This window comes from Molossus molossus, unplaced genomic scaffold (assembly GCF_014108415.1).
Source record: "Molossus molossus isolate mMolMol1 unplaced genomic scaffold, mMolMol1.p scaffold_m16_p_19, whole genome shotgun sequence".
Taxonomy (NCBI): Eukaryota; Metazoa; Chordata; class Mammalia; order Chiroptera; family Molossidae; genus Molossus; species Molossus molossus.
The window spans coordinates 25,876,645-25,890,696 of NW_023425354.1; the positions used below are offsets into that span (position 1 = coordinate 25,876,645).

At 53.8% G+C, this 14,052-nt stretch overlaps 1 protein-coding gene across 3 annotated transcripts in view; it reads right to left on the bottom strand.

The window, feature by feature from the left end:
* The window catches only part of ITGA3 (integrin subunit alpha 3), a 30,497-nt gene that overhangs the window by 12,702 nt on the left and 3,743 nt on the right, over positions 1-14,052 (bottom strand). For all 3 annotated transcript variants that reach the window (XM_036269349.1, XM_036269347.1, XM_036269348.1), the window contains 9 exons: positions 9,550-9,677; positions 9,175-9,254; positions 6,974-7,223; positions 5,351-5,437; positions 4,802-5,009; positions 3,956-4,152; positions 1,998-2,086; positions 1,736-1,872; positions 1,487-1,573 (listed from right to left, as the gene is read on the bottom strand). In XM_036269349.1, the coding sequence (XP_036125242.1) occupies positions 1,487-1,573; positions 1,736-1,872; positions 1,998-2,086; positions 3,956-4,152; positions 4,802-5,009; positions 5,351-5,437; positions 6,974-7,223; positions 9,175-9,254; positions 9,550-9,568 (1,154 nt within the window). In that variant the 5' untranslated portion in view covers positions 9,569-9,677. The remainder of the gene's footprint in view (positions 1-1,486; positions 1,574-1,735; positions 1,873-1,997; positions 2,087-3,955; positions 4,153-4,801; positions 5,010-5,350; positions 5,438-6,973; positions 7,224-9,174; positions 9,255-9,549; positions 9,678-14,052) is intronic.

The window sequence follows — 14,052 nt, forward strand, 5'->3', positions numbered from 1 at the left end:
AATCCTATTAGAATAATAAAAAACAGGTATAGAGGTCACCAAATGGGGGAACTGAAGCCCTGGGAGAAGAACAAGTTGCCTGACGTTGTGGTCCAGTCAGCCTTGTCCAGGATCCCTCGTCCAGATCTCCCTCTATGCCCCATCCCCCTGCTCTGTCTCCCTATGCCTTCTTCTTCTTCTTTTTTTTAAATCCTCACCCGAGGATATTTTTCCATTTATTTTCAGACAGTGAGGAGGGGGGAGAGAGAAACATCCATGCAAAAGAGACATATCCATTGGCTGCCTCCCACACAATGCGAACCAGGGTCAGGGACTGAACTGCAACCAAGGTACGTGCCCTTGACCAGAATTGAACATGCAACTCTTTGGTCCGCTCTAACCACTTAGACACCCAGCCAGGGCCTTTCTTTTTTTTTTTTTATCCTCACCCGAGGACATTTTTCCATTTTTACTCAGACAGAGTGGGAGGGAAAGAGAGAGAGAGAGATAAATATCCACATGAAAGGAACACATCGAATGGCTGCCTCCCGCACAACCCCAACCGGGGCCGGGGACAAACTGCAACCGAGGTACATGCCCTTAGCAGGAACCGAACCCGGGCCTCTCTGGACCGCGGGCCAACGCTTTAACCACTGAGCCAAACCGGCCAGGGTTCTTCTTTTTTTTAAGAATATATTTTTATTGATTTTAGAGAGAGATGAAGGGAAAGAGAGACAGAGAGAGAGAGAGAAACATGGATCAGCTGTCTCCTGCACACCCTCTACTGGGGATGCAGCCTGCAACCCGGGCATGTGCCCTGACCAGGATCAAACCGGTGACCTCTTGGTGCACAGGACAACACTCAACCAACTGAGCCCCACCAGCCAGGGCTCCCTGTGCTTTCTGATCCAATATCCCCATTCACACAAAGACCTTGGGGTCATCACCATCATGGTCACCATCTTAGCCACTAACATATTTTGAGCATTTAGGGTGTACAGGGTGTCATGCTAAGAACTTTTTGTTCATTATCTAATTTAATCATCACAACTATCCTGCGAATTGGTTATTATTAACTTTGTTTTATAGGCAAGAAATCCAAACTCAGAAAGATTAATAATTTGCTCAAGGTGTCTCTCTTCTTCCCCACATCCATCCAACTAAGTGTCTCCCTTGCCCCATCCCACCCCACCCCCGCCCGGGATCTCACTCTCCAGAGCCCATTTGCACCACTGCAGCAGGCATAGCTGGGATTTGAATTTGAAGCAGGCAGTCCAGAGCTCCTACTCCTAACCACCATGCCCGACTGCCTCCCCCCCAACACACAATACAAGGAATTTTGCTTTTAAATAAGATTGGGTATGCTGGGCGATGCTTACCCCAAGAATCAACTCTCTAATAGTGGGATATGAGGAGGTGCCAGGGGAGGGATTTGGGGGCCAGGGCCCCTCCTGGCTTGCCCATACATAAGGGGGAATGGGCGAGCAAAGCAGGGACTGAGTCTCACCAGGAGGTGGCTGTGCAGAGCGCAGGGTCCAGCACAGATGGCCTGGCCACCAAGGTCCTGTGGAGGATGTTGATGACAGGCCTGGCCCTGCATGGAAAACACACAGACATCAGCACCTCCCGCCTGCCCCGGGCCAGGCCAGGCTGGAGCTCAAGCTTGGGTGGCCCTGGTAATGTTGGACAGAGATGGGGCTCCACGCAGACAGGTTGGGGGAGAGAATGCCCCCCATGCACCGTCGCCTTGGCTCACCGCAGCAGCACGATTCGGTCCGACAGGCTCCCCACCAGCAGGTCCGGGTAGAAGTTCTCATCCACATCCATCCTTCCACTCAGGGAGTAGCCGAAGGCAGCCAAGCCATGCAGTCCCAGCTCCTCTCCATGGATTACCTGGGGGCAGGGGGGAGCACGGAAGACAGCCTCTAGGGTAGGTTCTGGGCAGTGGGGCCCAGGGGGAATAAGGCAGGGGTGGGTGAGCCAAAGAAGGGAAGGCTCCCAGTCCCTGTCATTCATACCTGCTGGGGCTGTTGGAGGAGGCCCCTGGAGCTGCTGTGGTAGATGTACACTGTGCCCAAGCCCTCAAACGGAGCTCCCACAGCGATGTCTGGGGAAGAGGGGCAGAACGGGGTCACCCTGGGGACTGTGGGCCCCAGGTTTCTCCAACCCTGGGCTCCAACCACAGAGCCGAGCATGGCCTTGACCGCACCCTGCCAGGCAGTGCTCAGATCATCAGGAAACAGAGCTCCGTGGCTCAGGATTAAAACTGGGACCATCGGGCGCCCGACTGCCTCCTTTTATATGTGGGGAAGCAGGGCCAGGAGAGGGAAGCGACTTACCCAGTTAGACAGCAAGTTAACGTCTCGGGCGGGCCTACACTCCAGATTCCTGACCACTGCTGGTGTTTATTTTCCCTTATTACAGTGCCTTCCCTCTCCCCCGCCAACCACCCCTCCACACACCTGTTTCTTCTGATGTCATTTACCAGCAGGGTCACAAAAGCAGGTGTTCCCCATTGGTGACTTTGCCAGGTAGTATCCAGCACACATCTCGTCTAATCCTCACAAGAGTGCTTGCTGTAGGTACTACTGTCCCCACTTCATAGATGAGGAAGCAGACTCAGAAAGCCCAGAGTCACCCAGCCACTGAGTGAGAAGAGGATGTTGGAGGCCGTGTCTCTCTAATACGGGAGGCTGGGGTTTTAATCACGACACTACAGGGAACTTGTTAAAATGGCCAGACTTGTAAGATGCTAACCATTATTTCCACCCATAAATCCAGAATGTTTTAGCTTCTTAAATGTTACTCAACTGTTACTTTGCTGCTTTTGATCTGATAAGGCCTAAGTACACAGAATGCCATGCTTGTTAGGAAGGTATGTAAAGGGAGAATAAGTAGGTCCTAAGTGGAAACCGATGACTCCTGTTTCAGTAAGTGCTTTGGGCTTCGTTAACTGAACTTTCTGTCACCTATTTGGACTCTTTTAGAGGCTCCTTTGCCTTCCTTTTGGTTTTCGGCTATGTTCTGAGAAATTGAGGAAGCCAGAGAAGCCAGGAACTCCCATGGCAACCAGGCTAACCCTTGATCTGTCCCTCTCCCTGACACCCAGGTCTGATTGGTCCCTAAGTGCTACAGAGTTCTGGTGACATCCTCTATATCCAGGGCCCCACCTTGTCCCAGCTCTAACATCCCCCACCAGATGAACGAAATTCTTTTTTTTTTTATCCTCACCCGAGGATATTTTTCCATTTTTTGTACAGATAGAGTGGGAGGGAGAGAGAGGAAGGGAGAGGGAGAGAGAGAAACATCGACGTGAAGGGACACATCGAGTGGCTGCCACCCGCATGACCAACCAGGGCCGGGGACAAACTGCAACCGAAGTACGTGCCCTTAGCGGGAACCGAACCCGGGTCTCTCCGGACCGCAGGCCAATGCTCTAACCGCTGAGCCAAACTGGCCAGGGCACGAAATTCTTGATTTTAACACCCCAGCCTTGCTTCCCCCATCCATCCCACATCTCCTTCCAGAATCTTTCAAGGTACCAAGGCATCAAGCTATCATATCATATCGCTGCTCCCAAACCTTCCCTGGACACCCCTCTACTATTACCCAAATATAAAGCCCCAGTTCCCCTGCCTGGCTTTCAAAAACATCCACCCCACCCCCACACTACCTCTCTAGCCTTGTCTCTGGAGTGAACACCCAGACCTGCTAGATTTGGGCACGTCAGGCAAGTATCCCATCCTCATCTTGTCCCCCTTCCCTCCCTCCCTGTGCACACTCGGCCCAGCCTCGGACGCCCAGCAGTTCGTTCACTCCTCGCCTAGGGTGGCTCCCTCTCACGTCCCCTCTCTAGCACTCCCGTAAGCTCCCCAGGCCTGGGCCCCGTCCCATCTCCTCTCCGGGCCCTGTCAAGCCCGGTATGCAGCTGGCACCCAGTCAGTGGGGGTGCTGGGGCGGGAGTGCTGGCTCCTACCCTGGAATCCATCCTGGTTGATGTCACCAATGCTGGCTATAGAGAAGCCAAAGGCGGAACGGCTGGGGCCGTGAAGAAGGAGGGAGGGGTGGGCAGGAAAGGAGGTGCCTGCCTGGTTCATGAAGACATAGATGGCACCCCCTACCTCTTCCTTCCGCTCAAAGTAGTAGGGGGCACCCACCAGGAGGTCCTGCCACCTGCACAGGAGAGAAGAAAGGGGAAATGGGAATGAGATCAGTTACCCATATGCAGCATAACCCTTGTGTAGCAGAACAAGTGTGCCAGGGCACATGACTGTATAAATGAAACCTCTGGCCCTCGGTTGTGGGAAAGCCATGGAAATGCCGACGTGACCCGTCTGATAGAAAGCACTGTGGGGAAGCCATGCATGCACAAATCACACCCAAACAGCCCACATCCACTGAGCAGCGGTTCTCAACCTGTGGGTCACGACCTCTTTGGGGGTCGAACGACCCTTTCGCAGGGGTCGCCTAAGACATAACAGTAGCAAAATTACAGTTATGAAGTAGCAACAAAAATAATTTTGTGGCTGGGGGTCACCATAACATGAGGAACTGCATTAAAGGATCGCGGCATTGAGACCCACTGCGTTAGAACCACAGAAATGACAGGCATAGACAAGGAGATGCAGGTGTCATGCAATTGCCATGCAAATACCCAGAATCCTACAAAGTCTGATTGCAAATCAACAGGCAAAATTGATTTGCAAATCCCTGCAGCAGCATGCAAACAAACACACAAACGCAAGCCTCCCTTTCTCTGCCTTGGCAAGCCTGCCCCCCTCACCATTCTCCCTGGCCCCAGAGAATGTCCCTGGATTCTCACCCATCATTGTTCAGGTCTGCCAGGGCAATGGCACTGCCAAAATAGGCGCCCACCTGTGTGCCCTCTAGCACCTGCCTCCTCCGCAGGTCTCCGCCTACCTCCTGGCTCAGCAAGAAGACAGCACCCCTATGTCGGTGCCGTGGGGCACCCGTCACAATGGTGATGTCTGTGGGGTGCAGGATGGCGCTGCCCACCTGCACCGTGTACCCTGGGAGGAGGGGAAGGTGATCAATCAAGGCCCCAGTAAACTTTGTCCACTTCTACTCTGGATCCGCAACTAAAATCACTCCCCATTATCTTCTATTCTTCTAAATTGGGCAAGAAAGTAGCTTCTGGATGCCCACCCCCAGTCCGGTCTGCACACTGGACTGTGAGCTCACGAGGGTAGGATTTTGCATCTCGGGCTCAGTAAGTGCTAGTTGAACTGAATGCCACTGCACCTGCACCCTCGCCTCACTTTCCCCGGGTCCGAGGGTGGGAGGGCCAGCGTGCCAGGGACGGAGCCCCTCCCTCCTCTCCCACCCGCTGGGCCACCACAACTGGACTCACCAATATAAAGGTTTCCTTGGTCCTCTGGGACCTTGTAACTGTACTCGGATAAATCCCAGTCCTTCCGCTGAATCATGTAGCTGTTTCCTTCACAAGAATTTGGGGAGAAGGCGTGTAAGTCACCACCTCTTTCTTCCACCATGTCCAGACCCCCTCCCCAGAGAAGAAGAATAACCTTTTAAAATATTTGTGGGCACGTTACCATGTGCAAATCACTTCTTTATTTTAACAGTTCTGTGAGGTAGAATGATGCCCCTCGTTTTGCAGATGAGAAAAGCGAGGCTCAGGATGGGAAGCTAGTTGTAGAGACAGGGCTGGAATCTGGTCATCCAGGCTCCTGGATGCTAGATGACATTCTCCCACTCTGGACACTGAGGCCAGACTTCATGCCTTCATCTCCTCTTGGTCCTGCCCCCCAACTCGGGCTGCCTACTTGACCCCTGCTCCTGGGAGCTGCTTCCGGAGAGTACCTGGCACTCTGCCAAGGTTCTAAAGGACCGGGGGTAGGAGGCAGGACCACAGGAGCAAGCAGAGCCTCAGCCCCAGGTGAGCCCAGAGCTGTGACTAAGACCTGGTTCAAGAGGACAAAGTTCTGGGCTCCCTCTGCCTGTTGATTCTACAACAACAGGATGCAGTAAGGGGAGAGGGGCCTCTGTTACCACAACCTGTGGTGGAGAGAGGCAGCGATGGAGGGGGTGTGGGCTGTGGTAGTTACAAGCATGGGTCTTGAAACAAGGAAATACTCTGCAGCTCCCAAAAGATTACCCTATATGTATAGACATGGAAAGAAAAAAAAAGCGTACAGTTCATTGAAAAGTGAAAAGAGAATGTAGCAGAACAGCTGGTGTAATACGATTCTGTTTGTGTGTGTTTTTAAGGTACCTATATATCCTAAAACAAGTCTGGATGATCCACAAGATATAGTATACACTGGAAAGGGGGTGCGGGAGATAGGTGGGAGATGGCAGGGACAAGGGGAGGGGCACTTTTACTCATTATTTTACCAAATCCTACTGCACCATTTAGTAGTTGTGCCAGGAGCAACTTTTTTTTTTCTCTATTGATTTCAGAGAAAGGAAGAGAGAGAAAGAGAGAGAGAGAGAGAGAAACATCTGAGAACATCGACTGGCCACCTCCTGCACTCTCCCCACTGGGGATTTGGCCCACAACCTGGTCATGTGCCCTGACTGGGAATCAAACCGGTGACCTCCTGGTGCATGGGTCGATGCTCAACCACTGAGCCACACCGGCCAGGCAGGGGCAACTTTTTAAATCAATTTTTAAATGTTTAAACTGGAATCAGATAGACCTGCGTTCTAATTCAGGATTCGTAACTTGCTGTTGGCTTGTGCAATTTACTTTATTTCTCTGAGGCTCAGTTTTCTGTAAAATGGGTATAATAATACCTGCCTCCTGTAGTATTTTAAGATTATTTAAGATAATATGCATAAAGCCTCTGGTGCACAGTGAGTGCTTTAAAATAAGAGAGGTCATAGTGGTTGCTGATATTTGCAAAGGGGTCCTGTCTCTTCTGCCCTCTAGTGTGGAGGGTCTCAGCCAGCTGCCCCGGTGACTAACTAGGGTGGGTGGTCTCTGCTCCTCCTCTTCCCCCCGGGTCCTCACCCTTCCAGTTGTAGGCACCAGGAGCACCGAAGTACACAGTGTTCTGGGTGAAGCCGCCGCTGGTGCCCAGCTGGCACATGCCCGTCTCCAGGTAGTCAGTGTTGCTATTGCACATCTCGTTGTGGTAGGTCTGCCAGTCGTCAGTGGAGTCCAGCTCGAGGTTGTTGCCCCGCACATAGCACTTGCCCACCATGCGCCGCTGGTCCTCCAACCCCGACCACAGCACCTGGGTGTAGCGGTGGGCACAGACCTGGGGACCCCACCCCAATACACAACCTGAGCCCGCAGCAGGGACCCAGGGCCCGCTGTCTTCTTGGCGCTGTGTACCTCTGCTGTGTGGGAGGGGAACTGAAAGGGGCCTCCTAGCTTTTCTGTCTCCCCACAGGGGAGCCTGGACCTGTGTCTCCTCTCCAGAACTCAGAAATCTGCTCTGAAGGTTGGAAACGCTTTTGAAGGTAGAAGGTACTGGATTTGAGAGTGGTTCAGAGATTTTGGCAAAACGAAACGGGGAAAGGATGAGGGAATGTGGGTTCAGGCTCTCGGGTCTCAAAGGGGCTAGGTACCCAGCAGATTAAGGAACTCACTTCTCTCCTGTCCCCAAATGACCCTGCCCTCTTTATGAAAGGATCGCTAACAACCACAACAACAATAATAACTCAGCTAAAACTGAGTGCTTACTATATGCCAGACACAATTCTGAGCTCTTCACATATTAAGCCTTTTAAGCCTCCTAACAACATTATGGATTAAGGACAATTCTTTTCTCCATTTTAGATAGGGGAACAGGCACAGAGAATAAATCTCTGCCTAAGATCTCACATCTAGAGAGAGGCGGAGAATGTTCACACCAAGGCTGTCAGCTCTGAAGTCTAAGCTGTTGGGCACCAGGCTGCAATGCCTCTCTTGTCGCTTCTCCCAGTTCTTGGGCAAATCAATCAGAATAGGGTGTTTGTAAAACAGCTAGGAACCAGGCAATAGTGCAGCACCAGGCCCAGCTCTTGTTGGCTCACTTTGTGTGTCCCTTCCGGCTTCACTCCCACCGGCCGAGCCTGAGTTTCTAGTGCAGACACAGTGCATGGCACATAGTAGGTGCTCACTAAAAACGTGTTGCAGGAACAGATAGACGGGTGAGCAGACAATGCTGAAGGACCAGGATCTAGAACTGCCTTAAATGGGTCCTAGACCCACACCATCCGTGCCAGCAGTCCAGGAACGGTGTTTGAATGAACTGATGCAAACCCGGACCTTAAAACAGTGTTCGAAAGTGAACAGCACAGCAGTGGTGTCTATGGCAGTGATGATTGGTTGAGAGGGGGCGTACTTTCTAGAATGATGTACATATGCTATTTTTTAAATGGATGTTGGTTACACGGGTGTATAATTTTCAAAACTCATTGAAACTTAAAATCTACATTTTGCTATATGTAAATTTTACATCAATTTTTTAAAAACTGTCTCTTGGCCCTGGCCGGTTTGGCTCAGTAGTTGGAGCGGCGGCCCGCAGACCAGAGAACCCCGGGTTCAGTTCCCACTAAGGGCATGTACCTCGGTTACAGTTTGTCCTCGGCCCTGGTTGGGGTCGTGTAGGTGGCAGCCGGTTGATGTGTCTCTATCACATTGATGTTTCTCTCTCTCTCACTCCCACTCTATCTGAAGACAAATACAAAAAATAAATAAAAATGTCCTTGGGTGAGGATAAAAAAACTGTCTCTCTGGGACTCAGAAATTGAGAACCCCAGGGGCCAGCACTGAATAATGTGGGCAGGAGGTGACAACTGACACCAGGGAGTGGCCCTCAGACCCAATCCAAGTGACACAGCGTCCGCAGAGTCATCCCCTTCCGCCAGCCAGCCTCCCAGGAAGGAGCAAGACAGGCCACACCGCCTGAGGCCCTGCCTGCCCTTTTCTCTTGTAGTTTTCGTAGCTCAGATCATTCCCACGAAGGTTGAGCAACCCAAGGAGGGGCTGGGGTGGAGCAGGGAGGAAGTGTGATTCAGACAAGACCCAGGCCATGCACCCAGGCACTCTCCCAAGACCCACCCCTCATAAATGCAGGATTGAGAGACGCAGCTACAGAAATGGACATTTGCAAAACCCCAGCTCATGCACCAAGACCCCCTCTGTCCTCCGCTTTTCTCCCCAGCTTGTGGGAGATGAAGGAGAGGGCTGGAGGAAGGGAGCAGGCTTGAGTGCCCACTTACCAGGACTCTGCCTGCAGGACCCTGGCTGGCCACAGTCACCCCAAGCCACATGTCCTCGATTATGTGATGGTCTGGGTCACCTGTGGGCATGCAAGGGATCATGGGCCAGGCGCCCCAACCTCCCAGTGCCTCTAGCCTCCAGAGGGCAGGGTTTGGTCCCTCTTGGATCCTTCATTCCAACAGCACAGCCGTCCCTACTCCCCCTCTCCAGCCCCCCATATGGTCCCATTCTCCTCTAGGGCGCCCTCTTCCCAGCTGGACAAGAAGTGACTAGAAACTGCCAGTGAGCCTTCTCTCTCCCAGGTCATTTCTCTCTTTGCTACCCCCTCCACCAGGCTCCCGACCCGGCGCTAACCCCCAGCCCCTTCCCCTCACTTCTCTCTCTGATGTCCATCCTCTCACAGTCGTCCTTGTGGGCAGTGAGCGGGCACAGGTACACAGCACCGGTCCGGTTGGTGTAGCCATCAGGCACGGCGAGTTCCCGGGGAGCACCAACCAGGAGCCTGGAGAGCAAGGAGGTAGGGGGGCCTGAGCTCAGACTTCCCAAAGCCCACTTCAAACAACTTGCTGTTTAACATGCATTTCCCGAGCATCTGCTCTGCCAGGCTGTGTGCCAGGCTCTGGGGTGCCAGATAACTGGACCCCAGCCCCTGCCCTCCAGGAACACCCATGTAGGAGAAGGCAGACAAGGAAGCCGACCTCTGCAGTCTGTGCCTCGTGAGAGAAAAGCAGGGAGCAAACCAGCCCAGATTCTGCAAGAGGGGCAGTCAGGGAGGAGGGGACTTGGTCTGGGTCTGATGACCAGGGGGTCACCAGGTGAAGAAAGGGCGGAAGGACACTCCAGGCCCACGTGCAGCCTGTGCGAGGGCCAGGAAGCATGAGCAAGCAGGGTGACTCAGGGATCCGCAGGGCCCTGATACAGCTGGAATCCAGGAACACGGGGCGAGACGGGAGTGCAAGGTGCGAGGGGCTGGGGGAGCCGTGGAGGGATATTATGCAAGGCAGTGACATGCTCAGATCTGGGTTTTGGAAGGAACGCTTGGGCCTCTGAGATGAAAGCAGACAGAAAGAGAGTAAGACTGGAGGAATCCTGGCACAGGGTTCAACTTCCAGGGGGCCCGAGGGGAGAATGTATGAAGTAGTGGGGCGGGGTCAGTTGTTGGGAACCTGGGTCCTTCCACTCTAAGCCATCTGAGGACTCAGATCCAGGAGGAGTGCACTCCTAAGTGATCTGGGTGATGTTTACCCCTCACTGCCACTGTAAGTCAGGCACACGAGTATTGGGGGGAGGGGGGTTTGGGTACCTGGTAACTGACATTTCTGACAGTATGGCCCCAGGGCAGTGTTCCTGGGAGGTGGCCATGACAGTAGGGATGGGTGAGAACTAGCACCTTGTTCCCAGCCTGCCCTTCTTTAAGGACACTGACTATAAGACCCTACAAGGGTGCTGAGGGTCCTGGCAACCCATCCCTACCAGAGAGGTGACTACAGGACAGAAAAGCAAGAGGTCAGCCTTGGAATAACGTCTCTAAAGAGTCCTAGAACCACCAGCGTCAGAAATCCCTGGGATATGTGTTAAAAAAGGCAAATTCCTCAGCTCATTGCAGACCATCTGACTCAAATATGGATGGAGCTCTGGAACCTGCATATTTAGCATGCACCCCAAATATTGTACACCCAGTTTGAGAACCCAGCTCTACCACTCCTTGCTCTCCCAGCACCATCTCATCGTCTCTCTGCAGCCTCTGACCTTATGCCAGGACCGCCTCCTTGATTCTGATGGACCCAGCCTCCTGGATGGCAGGCACCTCCTGGGATCCCCTCCATGTGGCCCCAGCAATGCCATCACCCTAAGGCTCCCAGCTCAGAACCTGGGCTCTGGGCCTCCTGCCAGAGTCTAGAAGTGCAGAGCCGTCCCCTGCCTGCAGCTCCTGCCTGGGACCTGTGAGTGAAGGTTAAGGGAGTGGGCAGGGCGGGGCCTAGGCATGCCAGGGCCTGGGTGCCTCCACCCACTGGGTGTCAGGAATGCACTGCCTGGGGGTGCTGGAAAGGGGGATGGACCTCTGCCTGCACCTTACACCTCAGCTCAGACCTCACCCTGGGGAAGTGTTAGGCAGTGCTAGGCAGAAAGTCTGGCCAGGAGCCAGCGTGGCAGCCAGCCCCAGTTAGCCACCCTCTGTCTGAGCTCAGGAGGGCGCCTGGTGAGCGCTTGCCTGACCACCTATGGACATCCACCCGGGGGAGCCGGAAGGTGAGAGAGGGAAGCCTTGGGAAAGGAACATTTCAGCCTGGGAGCCTAAGGACCTGGTTTTAAGGTTTGTTCTGCCTCAAGCGGCAATTTCCTTTCCCTTTCTGAGCCTTGAGTGCCTCATCTGTAAAATGGGGACAGCAGTTGTACCGACACTCTCCAGGGTTGTTGGGGGGTGGGGAGGGACAAATGGGTTCTTTCATTGAAAGGGCTGTCTGACCACGAAGCCATGGTTGATGTAAGCACTCTCATTCTGATTCTTGAGACACCAGGACTGGCCCTAGCCTGACCCAGGTCTCCCTCCAGGCACCCAGGAATTTCTGTTCTACCAGGTTAGGGAGCCTGGAGCAGAAGGCAAATAGCAGACTAGTCCAGTTATTTAGAGGGAGCAGAGGATGGGACACAGCACTTCCAATGACTAAGGAGACCAGGCAATCACTATGGTGGGGGCGGGGTCCTGGCAGCTAGAGTCATTCTAGAGTGGGAGCTCGGAGTTGGCTGGAAACAGAAGCTGGAGGCTTGCTACAATGACCTTGAAGGGGCAGGTCCAGGCCTCGGTGGGCGAGGGGAGCCCAGGTTGCCTCCAAGGGTGTGCAATGCAATGGAAGTGTTGCTGCTCCCACTGCTGCCCAAGACGTCTGAGGGACCCCTCCTCTTGGCCTCCTGGGGAACCGAGCAGGCAGAGCGGGGCACAAATGGTAACAGGATTGAAATAAATCCCCTTACCGTCTATACCCTCCCGACCCTTGCCCCAAACCAGCCCGGTGCCTACTGATGGGTGGTAGGGCAGGGCCATTGCCCTAATCCCAGGCTCACATCTCAAGCTCCTCCCTCCCCAGAGATTCCACAGGGAGCCCCCACCTCCAACCCCTGCAGTATTTTTAGCTCCAACTTGTTCTGTTCAGAGGCCCTTTAAGGCCCTCTGGCTCCAAGCCCAGGATCCAATAGGTCTATAGCCAGAGGACTGGGAGTGGATGGGGGAAGGTGGGTGTGCAGAAGGTCAGGTCCAGCTGCTTCCAGCCACAGCCAGGTCTGGGAGACCCAGAGTGTGGGAGAAATCTTACTGATATGCAAATGTGTCACAAATTAATATGCAAATGAGCACTCTGCTGTCTGCTGTTGGATCTGGTCCAGATCAGAAAATCTACAAGCTGACCCCTTCTAGACCACCACTGGGCCCACCTTCCCAACAGCAGTCAGAAGGAACGAGGCGAGGCGGGAGGCTTTGCCCAGCTCGTGGAGCAAGGAAGAAAGGAGATCAGACCAAACCTCTCCTGGAGTCAGGCCGGGCTGGGCTGGGTGGGCAGGGAGCCCCTCTGGGAGGTAGGGGAGGGGGTAAAATGACCTCTTAAAGTCTTTCAAACAGCTGCCTCTTCACCCTCTCCTTTGGCTCCAGCCAGACCACCCCTCCTGGCCTCTGGGGAGTCCCCGAGCTCCAAGTTACGGAAAACCATTTCCTCACTCCTGCCCCATCACTCTTTGACAGTTCAAGGCTAATGGAACAGCCAAATAGAAAGCAGGAGAATGGGAGGGGGCTGGGGTATGAGGCAGGGGTGTCAGGGCATCAGGCTGGCTCACCCCAAAGAGAACAAGGCCCCTGTGGGGCACTGGAGTGGGGTGATGTTCAGAGAAATCGCCTGTAAGAGTCAACTTCCTCGGGGGGGCGCTGGGGGAGCTCCAGTGGGAAGATTTCAGTTAACCTGGAGAGGGCCAGAGGGTCCAGCACTCAGACCAGTGGACCCCATGCCTTACCCCCCAGGGTTCCCCTTCCACCTCATGACTGGAAGGGTGCTACCCCAGTCTGAGCCTGGGGATGGGGTGGCAGCAGCTCCCAGATGCCTAGATCCCAGCTCCGTGCCAACTCTGCTGCCTGAATCAGCCCCCTCCCAGAGCCTGCTCCTGTGGTAGCTGCGACTGCAGCCCTCTGTCCTCTCCTTACTGCTCATGCTGCCCACCCAGTCCCTCTCCTCTGGTGACTCAGCCCTAGAACCAGAGCAACAAGCTGGAAGAAGTGATAGAATGAGAGAGGACAGGAGAAAGAGGCCTTGGCCCAAGCCTCCGATAAAAGGAACAAGGCTGTTTTTCTCATTTCTTCTCCCTCTCCCTTGCTCCTTAGTATTATTTCCATATTTGATCCCTTAGGGCATTCTTCATGTCATCTAGCCTCAATTCCTTTTGCTGCAACAGACACCCTCTTTCTCCTTTGTTTAGCTCTGGCCAAGCCCCTTTCTTTTTCTACAGGATCAGGCTTCCCCTGCCTCCCACCCAGTTTAAAGCTCCCTGGCCTGGCCCTGGCCCGTTTTGCTCAGTGGTTAGAGCGTCGGCCTGTGGTCCAGAGAGACCTGGGTTCGGTTCCCGCTAAGGGCGCATACCTCGGTTGCAGTTTGTCCCCGGCCCTAGTTGGTCGTGTGGGTGGCAGCCACTCGATGTGTCCCTTTCACGTCCATGTTTCTCTCTCTCCCTCCCATTCTATCTGAACAAAAAATGGAAAAATGTCCTCGGGTGAGGATTAAAAAAAAAAGCTCCCTGGCCTGGACTGGTCATTGGAGAGAGCCAAACGAAAAGAACATTCTATGTGCAGGCCTTCTGCCTGCAGAGGCAGCCGCTATGCCCTTTTCCTGTGGCACGAG